This window comes from Cystoisospora suis (genome assembly GCF_002600585.1).
Source record: "Cystoisospora suis strain Wien I chromosome Unknown contig_5119, whole genome shotgun sequence".
NCBI lineage: Eukaryota > Apicomplexa > Conoidasida > Eucoccidiorida > Sarcocystidae > Cystoisospora > Cystoisospora suis.
In genome coordinates this window covers 1-16,592 of record NW_027157911.1, presented here as the reverse complement: position 1 = coordinate 16,592, position 16,592 = coordinate 1, and the positions used below count along the sequence as shown (strand labels likewise).

Sequence of the window (16,592 nt, the reverse complement as noted above, 5' to 3'; positions counted from 1 at the left end):
TCGTGTTCGTGCTCTTTTTTCTTCTTTTCCAGCTCATCGAAACTGATCTTTTCTTTCGTCTTATTAACGCATTCTTCTTCGATCTTTCTTCTAGACGCCTACACGCACACCCGCACGCACACGCATGCAGCTGCTACAGATATATACGCATGTGTATGAATATACACTTATGTATACAGGTGTGATGTATGGATGAGTGCAACATGTAAGTAGGAATCGAGGTAGAGAGTAGACATGTATAGGAGTATGTATGTATCATGTATGTATCTAGATGTCTATATCAGTACCAACAGGTCTGTCTATATGTCGTAGGCTTCCTCGAAACAAAGGTATAAGCGTAGATATATCTCTATAAGAATAGAAGTGTATGAAGGCTCTCGAGTGAGGCAATACTACAGGAGAGAATGCACCCCCAACCCTCTCTATATTTACAAGGTGAAAAAGATATATCAATCTACTTATACAGAGTACGTTAGAAGAAGAGGGAAAATGGTCTGTAAAGATAGGTATCTATGGATCTTTCTCTATCTCTCTCTATTGCGATGTAAAGAGATAGTGAATGAAAGGAACTAGGAGAGAAGAGAAAGAAGAGCTTAGTAAAGAGAGAAAAGAAGAAGAGCAAGAAAGAAGACGACGACGCGGAAAGGCCCTGAATGCTTTTCTTCTTACTTCACTTTCTTCAAGTTTCTGTTGAAGTGTCTGGTCAGAAAGAGAAAGAAAGAAAGAAAAAGAAAGAGAAAGAAAGAGAAAAAGAAAGAAAGCAAACGACATTTTAAGAACTTCTAAAGAATCCGTCTTCGTGCCGACGGCGTAGAAAAGGCGAAAAGACACACACACTCCGCGTCGAGAAGAATATTACTCAACATGACGTACATACACCATAGCCATTCGACAACATAGACATACATACACAAGAAGAGAGATAGACAGATTAAAGATAGATTAAAGAGAGACGTATGTATATGTATATGTATGTGAGAGAGAAGAAAGAAAATCGTGTCTTGTCTCTCTACAGATAGATGTATATCTAGTCATGTACGAGTAGATACATATGCACATGCCGTAGATCCATCTGTCTATTTCTGCAGGTCCTCTAGAGGTCTATGTGCATGCACCTAGTATGTATCAGTAGGTAAATCGTACAGATAGTAAAGAGAAAAAGACACACACATAGATTGCATACACTCCCAGACGTTGCGCAAGAAAGAAAGAAGAGAAGCGAGAGCAAAGACAAAAGGCGCTTTCTTCTCTGCTTGCAAAGAGTCGGCATTGTCTCCCTCTATCTATAGGTGTAGATTTCTTTCTTCTTCTCTCTCAACTGAGCGCCAGAGAAGAAAGTGAGAGAGAGATGAAAGAAATCTACACCTATCGAGAGAAAGCGACAGAGAAGAAGAAAACAAAGAGAAAGAAAGAAAGACAGAAGAGCGCATGTTGAAGAGAAAGAAAGAGAGAACCTACTTGAAGATCTCTTTCCATGTGTAGCCTAAGGGAGATTCTTTCTTTTTCGAGAGATTCTTTTTGACGGATTTCTATCTCCTCTAGACTTCGCTGTGTCTCCGTTACCGTCGCTTCGAGTTGCTGAATAAGTAGGCAACTTGCTTCTCTTCTCTGCTTTTCCTTCTCGTACTTCTCCTTCACATCGTGGAGATCTTTCTCCTTCTCTCCATGTAAAGAGAGAAGTTCTTCTAGCCGTAAAGAGAGAGATGCAAGCTGCTCTTCCACTCTCTGTTTCTCTTGAGAAAGATAACTTACTCTCTCTCGCAAGAAATCTGCATTCTCTACTTTCTCCTTCTCTTCTCCATGCTGCTGTAGAGCGGAAACGATCTTCCGCTGAAGGCAAGAAGAGAAAAGAGAGAGACAGAGACACAGAGAGAGACAGAGAGATAGATAGATAGATTGAAGAGACATCTTGTTTTCCTCTGTATCTATCTATCTATCTATCTATGCACCTTGAATCTCTCTCTGTATAAGCGGTGCGTCTGTCAGTATCTGTCTATATATATGTATATATATATATGTGTGAGGAGCTCTAGGCTGTATATGAGAGACGAAAGGGAAGAAGTATCTTCTACTGTATCTAGCATGCAGAGCTTCATATATGTGTAGAGAGGAAACATACATATAGAAATATAAAGAAGGAAAACATACATAAGGATCACCTTAGCAGAGGCTACAGACCCTAAGTATTCCTATGCATAGAACTATATCGAGATGTACATATAAATAGGGTAAGAAAGGTCTATATATATCTGTATCCACATATATATATATACATAGGTGTGTACGTAGGTCTATAAATGTGGGGCCTCATGCTATACAGACAGAAATGCTCTCTATAGACAGAATATATCATACACGAGTCTGCACGCAGCTAGATGTATATTTGTGTATATATCTATATATAAAGATTCGTCTATCTCTTTTTCTGTATCTTTAGATTTCCATGGAGAACGGAAGAAAGAAGAGACCGCGCCAAGCATCGAAGAAAGACTGCCTACGCCCCTCAGTGCAGATGAGAGAAAGAAGAAGGAGAAGTTCTCTTTATCCATAGACAAGAGAAAGAGAGACCGAAAGAGTGCAAAGAAGAGAGAAAGACAACAGAAAGAAAGGTGAATATCCAGTCTGCAGATGAGAGAGAGAAGACAGAAAGAAAGAAAGGAAGAGAGGAAGAACGAAAGAGAGAGAAGAAGAAAAGAGCTGACCTCTTTCATAAGCAAAAAGTCAAGCTCGCAGTTTCTCTTCGAGAGCTCTGCTAATCTACACAAAGAAGAAGAAGAAGAAAAAGAAAGAAGAGGGGAGAGGGAGATAAAAAAAGAGAGAGAGAGAAAGATGACCTTTCTGACTCGAAGAAAATCCGTGGGAAAGAGAGATGTGTCTTTCATACAAAGACTTCTCGAGTCTAAGAAGACGAGCACCCCTCCCGTGTGTAAGGTCTCGATATAGCTGTAAGTCGTCGACTGTCTCTTTCTTTCTTTCTTTCTTTGAGAGATTGAATGGATGGCCTAGCTAGAGATAAAAGAATTGTCTAGATTCTGTCTTTTCTTTCTTTACAAAAGAAGAGAGGGAGAAATTACAGACGAAGAAAAGAAGAAGACAGGAGAAAACGACGCGGGCTTGGCGAAGATCGGTGTACATACAGACGGACATTGCGCATTGACGCTGAACAAAAATACCACACGAGAAAGACACGACAGAGAAAGGAAGAGAAAGGAAAGGAGAAAGAAAGGAGGAGGAAAGAAAGAAAGAAAGGAAGAGGAAGGAAAGAAAGAAAGAGAGAAAGAGAGAGAAGGGAGTTGTGGGGATTGTCGTGCATGCAAAAGAACAAGAGGCACAAGAAGAAGAAGAAGAAAGCAGAGAGGTTCTATCATTCACCTCTCTCTCTCTCTTTTTCTCTCTCTCTCTCTTTCTCTTGAAACCTCCTCCTAAAGATTGAAGAAGATCCAAAGAAACTTTTCTCTCTTTCTAGCACATACCCACAGCTCAATGCATGCACATATATATATAAATATATATACACATATATATGCTGTACAGCCATAGATATTAGGGGTACTCTTTCTTAAGTCATACATCTACATATGTATATACGTACGTATGTGGAGAGAGAAGTAGATAGATAGATAGATAGGTAGATGGACTGTCGACGTGTATTGAGGCTGTCCCGACGAAGATGAGAGAGAAAGAGCTTAGGAGGGGGTGTGAAAGAAAGAAAGAGAGAGAGAAAGAAAGCGAGAAAGAAAGAAAGAGAGCAAGAGAGAAAAGGTTGAGGAGGAGAATCTTTACTTGTCTTGCGTTTTCTTATGTATGGAGGCCTCCTGCAAGAGGAGCTGTTGATACCGAGACAATTCCTTACACGCTTCTTCATACCGACTCTACGCACACACACAACACATACACATATAGATATATATATATATAGAGGTAGATATATCTATATGTAGATAGATGTATACATTTGTCTGTGTATGTTTTGATCTATGTGTATGTATGTATACATATGTGTATGTCTGACGTTCTGTGTATGTACAGCTATGTAGAATGTATATTGCCCATATATGTAGGTGGAGAGAACTGTGTGTAGAAAGACGAGAGATAAATCTCGGAGAATAAAGACAAGCAGAAAGAAGAGAGATGGAGAAGATTGCAAGAAAGAAGGGAGGGAAGTAGAAGAAGAGGACAAAGAAGAGAAGAAGAGACCGAAAGCAAGAACGTAGATGTCCTTCTGTAGATGTAGTTGAACTATCCAGATGTGCATGAAGACTGTAAGAAAGAAGAGGACCTGTCTATTGAAGGCTGTTGTTTTCCCCTCTCTAGTCAGCCAGGTGTATATACACCTTAGAGTCTGGAGTGAGGAGTACGGGTGTGTGGTGGGAAAGCATGAGGTAGAGAAACACTTGTTTAAAGAGATCTTCTTTTCCCTCTGTAAGACTCTTTTAAGAGAAAGACTTTGATCTTCTTCTTCTTCCTATCTTCTGTTTCATTTTTCTTCTTCTCGCTCTTTCCAAATCTCTTCTGTCATCGAACGTCGACCACAGTATGAGGCTCTCTATGTATCTGTCTTTGATCTATCTCTCTATCTTCTACCAATGTATCTGTCCCCCTATCTATCCGTCTTTAGTCTATCTATCTATCTATCTCGAATGTATCTACATGCCGTCTAGGATGAAGACCTTATGAAGAAAAGACAAAGAAGAGAGACAAGAAGAGAGGCAAACAAAGCGATTCTTTAGGTCTTCCTTTTTTCCTCAACCTTTACCTGTGCAGTAGCAAGACTGTATGTAAGAGCCTTCACTCGATCTTTACCCTCTTCGTCTTCTTCTTCTTTGTCATTCTTTACCTTTTGACCCTCTTCTTCTTCTTCGATTCCATCTATGTCTGTCTTCTTCTTATCTTTAACGAACTTCTCTTTCCTCTTCTTCTTCTTCTCGTCGTCATCTTCTCCTTTATCGACTTCCTCATCCTCCTCTTCTTCTTTTCTGTCTCTTTCTTTCCCTGTCATTCTCGACTTGCTTTCAGCATTCTTCTTGTCTCGAGGAATCGCGGGGCTTTTCTCTTTACCTTCTTTCTTATCTCCTTCTCTCCTAGGAATTCGTTTCTTCGCTTGAGTTGGAAAGGCAGGAGAAGAAGAAGAGAGAAGAGAGCTCGAGTGCTTCTTTAAGAGATGCTGGGGATAAGAGGGTGGCCCAGGACCGCCTCTAGATAAAAGACGAGGTTTCTTGCAGAAGGAAGAAGAAGAAGAAGAAGAAGAAGAGAGAGAGAATCCTTTAACTCCTCTCATTGGTTTGGATCGAAGTCTTAATGCCTGAAGAAAGAGAGAAAGAAAAAAAAGCATAGAGACAGAACAAACAACGACTGCAACACACAGGTGTATATACACCTCAAATCGATACTAGAGAAAAGGCACCTATTCGAATGTCTTCTCTTCACTTACACACCTCACGCCCCTCGTCATATACATATATATATATATATATATATATATATGTGAGTAGATAGAGAGGTTGTGAGAGAGTGTCTGTAAGGAGAAACGAATGGATCTTGTGAGGATACACTTGAATGCATGCAAATATCGATATGCATAAATCATCTATGTGGAGAGAGAAAGAGGTATAGAAGAGATGCAATATCTGGAGACATTAAAGATACCTGATATAAGGAATTTAGATGATTGAACTGCTGAGAAATGTGAAGGATTTCTTCCTCTTTCTTCATAGCTTGATCTCTCCAGTAATTCTCCCTGTCTTCACTTTCGAAAAGACCATCTCTTTCCTCTCCGTCTTCTTTCTTCTTTTTCTTCTTCTCTTCTTCATCTTCCTCTTTTGCTTGTGAAGAAAGACTTGAGTAATCTTGTCTCGCATCTAGCTTGAGTCGTAACTTCTCTGCTAAGGCTTTATATTTCAACAGCTCACTTTGTAGATACTTCGATTCCTCTTTCGCACTCTCTCTCCTATCTCTGTTTCTCTTCTCAGTTCCTGAAGAATATTTCTCTTGTCGATCAGTTGTTTCTTCTTCTTCTTCTTCGTCTTCCTTATCTGCATCACTCGACTCATTCTTTTCTTCATTTAGCAATTCTTCCTCTCCTTGTTTTCTTTCCTCTTCAGAAGGAGAAAGAAGTTCTTCTTCTTCTTCTCTTCGCTTTTCAGAAGCAGTTGAGAAACGGCGAAGACGACAAGAAGAAGGCTGAGAACGCGGAGGGAGAGAGGGACGTCGATTCTTGCTGTTGTGGTAATGTTGATGGAACGTCGATGCTGGAGCATCGAGATGATGACGTCGATTGTTGCTCTTAAGGGGAAGTGTCAGGTGTAGGGAATAATCCTTTCTTGCGTATCCATACCTTGGCGCATTCTTCTCGACTTCTTCTTTTCTGTAATGTTTGCATTTGTCCAGGAAAGACAGAAAGAAAAGAAGAAAAAGATGAGAGGAGAGATAGCCATAACGAAAATAAGGAAAGACGTGAGGCATGAGAGTAGAAGAAGTAAGAATAGTAAGAGGAGGAGGAAGAGTGAATGTGTGAAGAAAAAGAAGACGAAGATGACCAAGCTGAGACCAAAGGCAGGTGCATCGATTGCTTATCATCGAGACTACTGCCGAGAGTATATTACATCGAGACTCCTTTGACCAAAAGAAGAAAAGAGGGAGAAGAAACACAAAGAAAGACATGACTCTCCCTTCTCTTTATGCTACCTGCATAGACTAATAAGAGAAGTTAGAGAGATATAAGAGCTAAGACAAGCATGTAATAGAACTTCCTACAGAGGCATGTATCTATCTGTCCCTCTAAGCTATCTACCTTTAGTCTATCTATCTTCAATCTGTCTATGTTGCAACTATGTTTGATCTACGTCTCTTCGATCTATCGATGTATCTCTAGTGTGTATAGATGTATTCTGTCTTCTACTCGTCTCTATAGAGGTTCTTCATGAAAAGAGCAAGGTGTCTCTCCTTTCGGCAAGGAAGAAGGACATACACCTCACAGCTCGCCGTGTGTACGTACACCCCTTGATCGACAGCAACAAAGAAAAACCTAAACAAAACGAAAAAGAGAAGAAGAAGAAAAGAAAAGGAAGAGAACCAAAGACGTCTATGTCAACTGCATGTGAATATACACACACATATATATATATATACACATATATATATCTATTAATATGAATAGAGATACGTCTCTCTCTCTCTCTTTCTGTATGTATGATATGGAAATGCTGATGTGAAGGTGAAGAAGAAGAGGATAGGAAGGATAAGAAGGAGAAGAAGAGAGAGTTATGGTCCCTTACATAAGAGTATATTGTTCCCGCAACCTTCTGAGCTTGGTGTGTGTGGTATAGAGATCTTCTTTTTTCTTCTTGAGAATCTCTTCAAGACTTCCCACATAAGCATCCTTCTTCCTCTTCTCCTCGGTCCATTCTTTTTCTTTTCTTTTCAATTCTCTTTCGCTCTGTTTCAAGTTTTCTTTCAAACGAGACACTTCGCTTCGCAGATGGTCTCGCGCATTCACAGCCATACTTAGCACTTTCTTCTGCTCCCCCAACTGACTCTCCGCATCGCGGTATCTACAGCACAAAGAGAAAGAAGAAGATGAAGAGAGAGGAGAAAAGAAGGAGAAGGAAAGAAAGAAGAAAAGGAGGGAGAGAAGAAGAGCAACACACGGGGAGAGAGAAAGGAGAAGAAGGAGGGGAAGAGAAGAAGATTCAGAAAGAGAGAGAAAGAAAGAGATGGAAAGATAGATATGCAGGTAGACCTGGAGTTAATGAAAGAAAAGACTGACTGAGAGAAAAGAAAGAGAGAAAAGACATCGATCTGCCATCGATGCATGCATGCAACTAGATATACGCCCCGTACATATGAATAGGTATGTATATATATGAATATATGCATGATGTATGTCTACATTTGTATGGAGTCTACGTGTGTATCTTGGTTAAAGATGAGAAGATCTCTTCTTCATACAGATCACATGCGTAAGACCATTCCTTTCTATCTTCTTTTCATCTTGTAAGCCAGCGAGCTGCAGTAGCAGCAGCAGCAGCCTCTCCATCATAAAGAAGAGAAGAAAAAGAAGACGAGCTCTTCTATCTTCATTCAAAAAGACAAAAGACGTTACACCTGACAAATGAAGCTAATAATGAACCCTGGGGTGTACGTACAGACACCCTCCCTTCGACTCTCCCGTCTTCCACGCGGAAAGCACTTCAGAAAGCGATCTATCGATAAGCCAAGAAGAAAAAGAAGAAGAAAAGAAGATCTATGCTTGCTTGTCTCTTCTCTTCTTCTTGAATTTGGCTCGCTCCTCAGAATCTTCTCTTTCTTCTTCTTCTTCTTCCAGTTCTCCGTTCTTCTCTCGATCTTTCTTCTTCTTTTTTATCTTCCTCTTTCTTCTGCTTCTTACCTCTTCATAAGAATTTGGAAGTTCTCGACGGCTTTAACAACGTCCTGTAGAAGTCGATCGACAAGGCGAGTATTGACGGGATCAAAGCTCTCATGATACTGAAGAGAAAGTAATTGTAACCTGACTCGCTGATACGTCGCGTAATCTTCCGCGCATGAAGAAGAAGATGAAGAAGAAGAGGAAGAGATTCTTGTAGGTTTCGTAGTTGAGGAAGAGGGGGATATATCTTTGTGATGTTGTCCATGAGGTGTATGTACACCTGAAGAAGAAGAGGGTTTCTGACGTGAGACTTGTGAGATGTGTTTCGTTTCTTGCATTCTTTTCTCTTCTTCTTGCTGTAGATCTTTACGATAAAAGCGATCTAAAGTTAACGAAGAAAAAATATCTCCTCTTCCTCCTGTTTTGTTCAAACTCTCATAGTGACGACCCCCAGACCCATCATCAGGTGTATATACACCCGGATTCAAACAAGCGTCCTCCCTTCCTATCATCGTCTTCTCGACTTCTCTGTTTTCTTCATCTTCTTCCTCCTCTTCATCTTCTTCAGCATCTGTTTCATTGAGTTCTAGATCTGCATGATTTATACAGCTAATTGTCGTGGATTGCTGGGAGGGCAGAACTTCTTTCATAACGGATTTCCTCTTCTTCACATCCTCCGTGTCTCTCATTTCTTCTTTTTCTTTCACAGAAGAGGACAACGAAGACGAAGAAGAAGCGGAAGAAGAAGAAGAAGACGAGGAAAGATCCTCGTCATCTCTCTCTCGAATTGCATGCAGTGATAAAATCCCTCCCGCAGGAGAAGCACAAGAAGGAAAGACACCGTGTGTATGCGATGATACTTCACATGAAGCTGTAAGGGACTGGATCGGCTTATATACGATACTTCCATCCCCTAGACCCACATATCCACTACTCCCTGAGAAAGATCCATCAGATTCTCGTGAACAGTCACCGCTACTAGTAGGACGACTGCTCTTCAAAATCTTTCTGACGAGGAGAGATCTCTCATCCCTCCATAGAGGGAGAGAAGAAGAAGGAGGAGGCATACGGGTAGACAAGAAAGCATCTGATAGAAGAAGAGGAAGAAAGAAGAAACTCCTTAAGAATCTTGACTATAATGAAAGAAAGAAGAGCATGACGAGGAGTCTTGTTCCTCTGATGGAAAGACGGTGGAAGAGACTGGAAAAGAAGAAGAGAAGAAAAAGCGCTTTCTTCTCTCTTCCTTCTTTCTTCATCTCTCCCTTTCTTTCTACCAAAAAAGATTTAGATGCATGCGAGCAACCTTTCCTATCACTCTCTCTTCTTCTTGGTCGGATGAAGAAAGAGAGAGGACCAGGCTGAAGAGAAGAGAAAAAGAATGAAAAGAAAGATATGAGTAAAGAGAAAAGAGAAAGGTGTCACAAAGGACAGCCAGAACGTGAGAGATAAAGAGAGAAAGAGGGAGAAGTAGAAGAGGAAGAAGAAGAAAGGCCTAAAATCTCTCTTTTGTCCGAGAGCTCTTCTTCTTCTTCTTTTTTTTCCTAAGGATTTACACCAAGAAGATAGAAAGAAAGACGAGGAAGAAGATGAAGAGAACGAGAAGAGAAAGAAAAGGAGGAGACAAAGAAGAGAAAGAAAACAAGACCACACAAGTTCAACGTTACCAGAGCACGAGGTAAAAGTCTACTGCACTCCCACCGGCCATTCTATCGATCTATCTTCTTGATCTATCTATCTTTGTCCTATCTTCTTTCTTTCTTTGTTTGTCTCTGTCTCGATCTCTTCTTTTTCTTATCTCTCACCCCGCGTTCTTTCTTTTCTCCCTTCGTCCGATGCCAAGAGATCTCTGAACTTCCTTAGAGAAGAAACAAGAGAAAGTGTAGGTGGGTGGAAGAATTGAGACAAGAAGAAGAAGAAGAGAGAAAGGAAAACCGAAGTGTTCATTAACAGAAAGAAGAGAAGGCAAAATTCAGAAGAGAGACGGTCTCCCTGGAGAGAAGGAGAGAAAGACTCCAAAAAGAAAGAAAGAGGAGCTAAGAGAAAGAAAAGAGAAAAAGAAGAAAAGAGAGTAGAGAGAAGGAAGAAGAAAGTTGACAAAGAACGGGTAAGGTTCTTCTACCTAGACTGGAAAATGGAGAGATCGACTAAAATGAAAGCGGAAAAGAGGGGAAAGCTTCTCAAGAAGGAACATGCAAAAAGAGAAGACTGTGCAGAGGCATAGATACGAGAAAGAGAAAGAGAAGAAGAAAAGAAGAAAAAGTCACATCGATAGATACATAAAGATAGATAAGATAGATGGATAGACATCTTTATGATTCATTCTCATTAGGGGGGAGAAGTAGCAGCGGTAGAAGCGGCACGTTTAGGTTTACCTCTTCTTCTTTTCTTCTTCTTCTTCCCCTCTCTCTCTTCTTCTTTCTTGTCTTCTTCTGTATTCTTCCTGAGATTTCTTCTATCTTCTTTCGCCAATGGACGTGTGAGCCTTCTATCTTATTCACTCTGCGTCATAAGAAGAAGATGTGCATGCACACGTGTGTCTTGCAGAAAGCTGTCGTTTTCTTTCTCTTCGTGCGACTGCTTCTTCTCTTCAGTCATGGCTCTCTTTACTCTTTTCTTTCACTTTTCTTCTCTTCTGATCTATTCTCTTTTCTCTATCTTTCATTCTTTCCCTCTCTGTTTTCTCTTCTTTTTTCTCCTGCTAAAGCTTCTCTTAAGAAGAAAGATAGAGAACGCAACAGATACGGACGAGGGAGGCAACAGTCTATAGCTCTCTTATGTCAGGGTCCCTCCTAGTCATTCTGAGCTTAGGGGTCTCTGGAGTCTTTAATACACACTCACGCATACGGCTTAAGAGTCTCCTGTCTTTACCTCTTGTAGAAATCTCAAGAGAAGCCTATATCAAAAAGACACGCCAGTTCAATCAACTTCCTGACGGCCATTCATGATCTATAGATATCTCTCTATCACTAAGAAAAAGACGAAGAGAAAGAACTCCCTCTTCTTCTTCTTCGAGAGCACTTCCATTCTTCTTATTGTCTCGATGCCTCGTTTCTCGTCATCTTCAGCTTACTACTTAGTCTTCTTTGCGTGACTCCTACTCTGGCTAATACTACTGTCACTCCTCTTTCTCCTCCTCCTGCTACTGCTACTCATATTCTTGTACTTTCCTAGAAGAATGAAGAGAGAAGTTAGCAGGGAAGAAGAAAAAAAGAAAAAGAGATGCGTCTCGATGTCTTGTCCTCCTTTTTCTTCTTCGCTTCTTCTCTTTCTTCCTCTTCCTACTTCTCCTACTAAAGTAGGCTGAGCCATCACTTAGTCTTTGCCAGACATCTTCATTCATTCCTTCATTTCCTACACATCCCCCACCTTACGACCATATACAGCAACTAGTAGTAGTAGTATCATCTCTATTCTATTGTAAACTTCTCCATCGTCTTTCTTTTCATGCATACATCTAGCTCTAGCCTTACCACAGCTATCGTGCTGAATGATGGGTATGAGGAGTCGTGGCTTTCTTTATTCATTCTATTATGATGACTGCTGCATAAGGAAGAGAAGAGATTGAAAAGTGCCACGGGGAGCAAAAAGAAACAGCTGAAGCTCTTCTTGCTCTTCTTCGTCTTCTTTACTCCCCGACCCTCCTCCTTCTCCCTGTCTGTCTGTCTGCTCTTTGTAAGAGTTCCTGTCCCTCTTCTGTTTTCTTTTCGAAAGTGATCTCTTGGTGTGGGAAAAAAGAAAAAGAAGAACATGCGTGAATGCAAAAAAGAACGATAGAAATCCATCCTCGTCGTCAGAATCGATCGCAAATCATCTCAGACATGTCCTCCTACCACGACGCCTGGGGGGTGGTACGGTGTACATACACCTGAGAAAGAGAACGACAGTTCGTCTTCTTCTTCGTCACAGACTCCTGGTCATAGGGAGGGAGGAGGTAGCAGTCGTAGTGTTAAAGCTACCCCTACGAATCGTCCTAGATGTGTAAAGGATGAGGGTGAAATAAAGGAGAAGAAAAGGAAGAAGAAAATTCTATTTGAATGGGTCAGAAAGCGTTAGTGCTTCTTAGTAGTGCGTGCACCCCTGTCAATCATCTTTGTAGTTGTCTTTCTTAACTTCTTCTTTTTGAATGAGGGAATGCATGAATAATCCCTCGTTGTTTCTTAGTCATTCTCTTTCTTTTCTTTTCTTCTCTTTCTCCCCTTCCTTCACTTCTTCTCTTTCTCTCTGGTAGGTATTCCTTCACTTCAGTTGTCTTTCTCCTCCCGCCTTGTCCTTGTCTCTTCGCATGTCATCTTCGCTACTTCCTTTCTTTCTCACTTTTTCTTTCTTTCTTTCTTCTCACTCCGTCTCACTCTTCCTTTCTTTCTTTCTTACTCTTTCTTTCTTTTTTCCCATCTTTTCACCTTTCATGTCTTTTACTCGGTCTTTTACTCTTTCACTTCATTTTGTCATTCACTCTCCTCTTCTTTTCCTGCAAGGCGAACGGAGAAAGAAAGGAAAGATAAGAAACAAGAGAAAAGAAGAAAAAGATTTAGAGGAGACGCGAAGAATCGCATCAAAAGGAGATCTTGCGCCGTGGGGCGTCGGTGGGACTCCGCAGAAAGAGAAAGAAAGAAGAGAGAAAAGACATTCCTTTTCTCTACTTTTATGAGAGGAATGAAGATTCTCTTCTTTCTTTTGATCTTTTGAAAAGAGAGGGAAGTAGGAGACCAGGGAGCACAAATTTACGTGGAGGAGGAGGAGGATAGGGGCAGCCAAGGAATCCTCGCCATTTTGCCTTCACACCCGCAGCAGGAGGAAGACACACAGAGAAGGACATCTAGATAGATTAGAGATAAATTAAAAATAGATTTCCCTAATCTATCTTTAATCTATCTACCTATCTATCTTTAATCTATCTATCTATCTTTATCTATATCCATTAGTAAAGTAGGAGGGAAGTTCTTTTCTGTCTATCGCTGCTTTCCTTATCTTTCTTTTTCTTTTCTTTGTCAGCATCTTTTTATTTCATTCTCTTTTCCTTTTTTCTCTTTCTGTCTATCTTTCTACCTATCACTTTTGTTTCCTCTTTCTTTCTCTTTTGCTCTTCGTCGCTCCCTGCCGTCATTCTTTGAGCCCACGTTGCTATCTTTCTCTCCTTGTGTCTCCCCCAGCCAGTCGTCCTGTCTGTCTCCTTCCCAATCTTCCATTTCTTCAAGTGAGCTCTCTTCTTCTCTACGATCTTTTCTCGAAAGACTTCATTTTTTCTTTTCTAAGAGAAGAAGGATTGCAGGCTCTTGATGGGGATGCATAAATTCCCTTGGGTTGGTGGAAAGGAGAGAAAGATAGATCCGAGGAGAAGTATCTCTTTTTTCTTCTTTCTCTTTCGACAGCTCAGTTTCAAGAGAGAAGTGTTCTCTTTTCTTTCTCTTCTTGTCTTGTCTTTTTGTGAAGTGTATCTAGATCTCTTTTTCTCCCTCTCTTCTTTTGTGTAGTGAGAGAACGCGCTATCTTAACCCGATCATCCTCGGGTGTATGTACACCTATCACGTTGTCTTCGTTCATGTGTGTTGTGAAATGAAGATTTGCATGACCGGAAACTTTCAAAACTGAAAGTAACTTCTATTTTCTTCGATCCTAGGTCTCCTCTTTTACATCGGGGCACTACACAGATTCCATGCAAGAAAGAAATAAATACCCTTCAAACACCTCCCTTCACACATGCCTAATCTCTCTCTCTCTATCCATATGTATCTATATATGTATACATGTATTCATCTCTACATATGTGCATGTCTACGTACGTACACCTGAGTGTCCACACTACATACTGCATGCATATTTATCTATCTATCTATCTAGATTTCTAGCTGTATGGAGCTTCATGCATATATATAAACGTCTTTGTACTGTGTGTTGCATGCATAGAATAAGTGGAATAGCTGCATCTGTCGATTTCTCTTTCCTGGAGGTTGAGAATGAAAGAAGATTTCTGACGAAGGGAGAAGGCGTGACGATGAAGAGAAGCTTTTAATGAGGAATGAAGACGATAGCATAGAGAAAAGGAGGACGTGTAGGCAACGGCTGGAAGAGTGGAAAGGCTGAGAAGAGATCTCTTTATTTATCTCTCAAGCCAATCTCTCCAGCGGTGTTCTTCTACCTCTACATGTCTATCAAGATCTTCCCAGTGATGCCTTCTTCGTAGTTTTCAAGCCGAGTCCGCCTCTCGCTTTCTTTCTTTCTTTCTCTCTTTCTTTCTTTCTTCAACACAGCCATCATATATACACATTCTCATATACTTATTTACATGTTTAGGCATTCCTCTCTCATACTTATGTTTCTACATGCGTCTTTTCTGTATCTGTATGATCTCTCTCTCTCTCTTTACATCTATGTATACACGTCTTTCTTTCTGTGTACGTCTGCTGTTGTATCGAACTCTCAGTTTACATGTGTATCTACATTCTCACTGTTGTCTCTTCACACGTCAGCCCCTCTCTCCACGAAACGCTAACACCTCTGCACGCACCTAGCTATTCGCTCTTCTATCTCCTACGTGGTCTAGTATCTTTCTCTCTCTCTATACGTATACAGTTATGTATATGTATATACATACACAGTTATATATATATATATATGTGTATGTTTCACTAGAGGACTGTAACGGAATAGGCTTGTATGTGGCTGTGGCTTGTCTTCGGAGGTATGAGTTTCGTAGCTGTCTCGTGGATCTATCTATCATAACTGAAGCGTGTTTGCATGGAGAGAGAGATAGAAATCTACTTAATACAGCGAAAAATGCAGGAGGGGTCGATCTTGTCATAGAAGAATGAATAGAGTTGACAATACTCATCAGGAAGGGAGGCAGTCAAGTATATAGGTACATGCAAAGAGAACAACAGAGAAGACGAGGAGGAGAAAGGAAGATAGAGAAAGAGAGGGAGATTAGCGTAGATTAGAGATTTCCGTGTCTGTCTTCTTTTCCCGTAGGAGAAGATTCTCCATCTCTCGACGTTATCATGATAGAAGAGTAAAAAAGGAAGTGTAAGAAAAACGAGCAGAACTGTCGGATGTCGTCCGTCTTCATCAGTTATCCCGCTGCGGTGTACATACACTCAAGTTGAGCTGTTGTTCTTTCCTTTGGAGACATCAAGAAAGATGAACGCACTGCATGCGCATGCACACAAAGAAAATTCTCTCGGCACTATTTTAAAGGAAGAAACTTAGTGATAGATCGCTCAGTACCCTTCAAAAAGAAAAACCTCCAGTCTGAAAGTAGTACCAAAAAGACATGCGCACGCATGCGGAGCAGATCTGTATATACACCCGAGATCATAAGGATGGAAAGGATAGACAGAGGGAAAGATTCCCTCAAGATCCTATGAACGATCTTTTGATCAATCCGTTTCTTTCTCTAACGAGAAGAAAAGGGCGAAGAGAAAGTTCTTTTCTTCAAACGTTTTTTCTTGTAAGAATACCTCTCTCTAAAGAAACATGAAAGGTGACTCGTACGTCACACACGGAGATATGTATTAATCACTATTTCCGCATATGCACGGATATCCACGTACATATTGTATGTAGATACACTCACGTATTTCTCTCGTAATCCATGTGACTGAGAGATCGGAAGAAGCAGAGAGGGAAGTCTAGAGTTACGTGGCGATCTGTTTGAATGATAGGTAGAAACTGATAGAGAGAACTTGCAGGGTCGCGCAAAACACCTCGGTCTCCATACAGACCGAAGAAGCCAAACAAGAGAGAAAGAACACGTAGGGATACAGAAAAAAAGAGAGATGGAGACGTTATGAGAGGTGAATAAGACACATCAGCATCCTTTTACGATTCATTTTCTATGCAAGAAGGGATAAGACAGCTTAGCAAGAAGATGGCAGAGCAGAGAACCCACGGATACTCTCGAGGTGAAGGTGTCTGTTAGAAACAGGCTCTATCCTTTTCAGAAGGAATGACGACGTTCAGAGATCAATCTAAAGAAATTGGCGAAGAAAGCAAGTAGAAGAGTCTTCATTGAGAAATGCGCCGACGTGGACTGTGAGCTGTATCCCGATCTGGCAAGATGCTTGGTGTTCCTAGGTTAGGATAGGGATGAAAGAAAAAGAGGAGACATAAAATGTATTCATTTCCCTAAGAGGCACGTGAAATGCAGGAGAGTGAAAAGATAGAAGAAGAAAGAATTTTCTTGCTACTGTCGTTGCTGTAGAAGAAAGTTGTTGAGGTGTATGTACACTTG

At 40.8% G+C, this 16,592-nt stretch overlaps 2 protein-coding genes across 2 annotated transcripts; one reads left to right on the top strand and one right to left on the bottom strand.

The window, feature by feature from the left end:
- Positions 1-8: 8 nt before the first annotated feature.
- On the bottom strand, positions 9-10,857 carry CSUI_008883 (at4g32400 related). Its single transcript, XM_068069003.1, has 9 exons — positions 8,387-10,857; positions 7,275-7,550; positions 5,647-6,364; positions 4,757-5,302; positions 3,784-3,872; positions 2,703-3,159; positions 1,459-1,830; positions 670-699; positions 9-98 (listed from the first exon to the last, which is right to left on the bottom strand). The coding sequence occupies exons 1-6, from the start codon at positions 9,430-9,432 to the stop codon at positions 3,048-3,050; spliced, it is 2,787 nt and encodes a 928-aa protein (XP_067919022.1). The 5' UTR covers positions 9,433-10,857; the 3' UTR covers positions 9-98; positions 670-699; positions 1,459-1,830; positions 2,703-3,047.
- Positions 10,858-12,271: 1,414 nt separating this feature from the next.
- Positions 12,272-16,588, top strand: CSUI_008882 (uncharacterized protein). Its single transcript, XM_068069002.1, has 2 exons — positions 12,272-13,559; positions 15,332-16,588. The coding sequence occupies exon 1, from the start codon at positions 12,648-12,650 to the stop codon at positions 13,011-13,013; it is 366 nt and encodes a 121-aa protein (XP_067919021.1). The 5' UTR covers positions 12,272-12,647; the 3' UTR covers positions 13,014-13,559; positions 15,332-16,588.
- Positions 16,589-16,592: the final 4 nt, after the last annotated feature.

Excerpts from the sequence above, each read along its gene's own strand:
- CSUI_008883 (XM_068069003.1), bottom strand. The coding sequence starts at position 9,432 with ATGCCTCCTCCTTCTTCTTCTCTCCCTCTATGGAGGGATGAGAGATCT. Across the intron at positions 7,551-8,386 it reads TTCCAAATTCTTATGAAGAG|ATACCGCGATGCGGAGAGTC; the intron begins GTAAGAAGCAGA and ends TTTGTGCTGTAG. Across the intron at positions 3,160-3,783 it reads CATAAGAAAACGCAAGACAA|CGTCAATGCGCAATGTCCGT; the intron begins GTAAAGATTCTC and ends ATTTTTGTTCAG.
- CSUI_008882 (XM_068069002.1), top strand. The coding sequence starts at position 12,648 with ATGTCATCTTCGCTACTTCCTTTCTTTCTCACTTTTTCTTTCTTTCTT.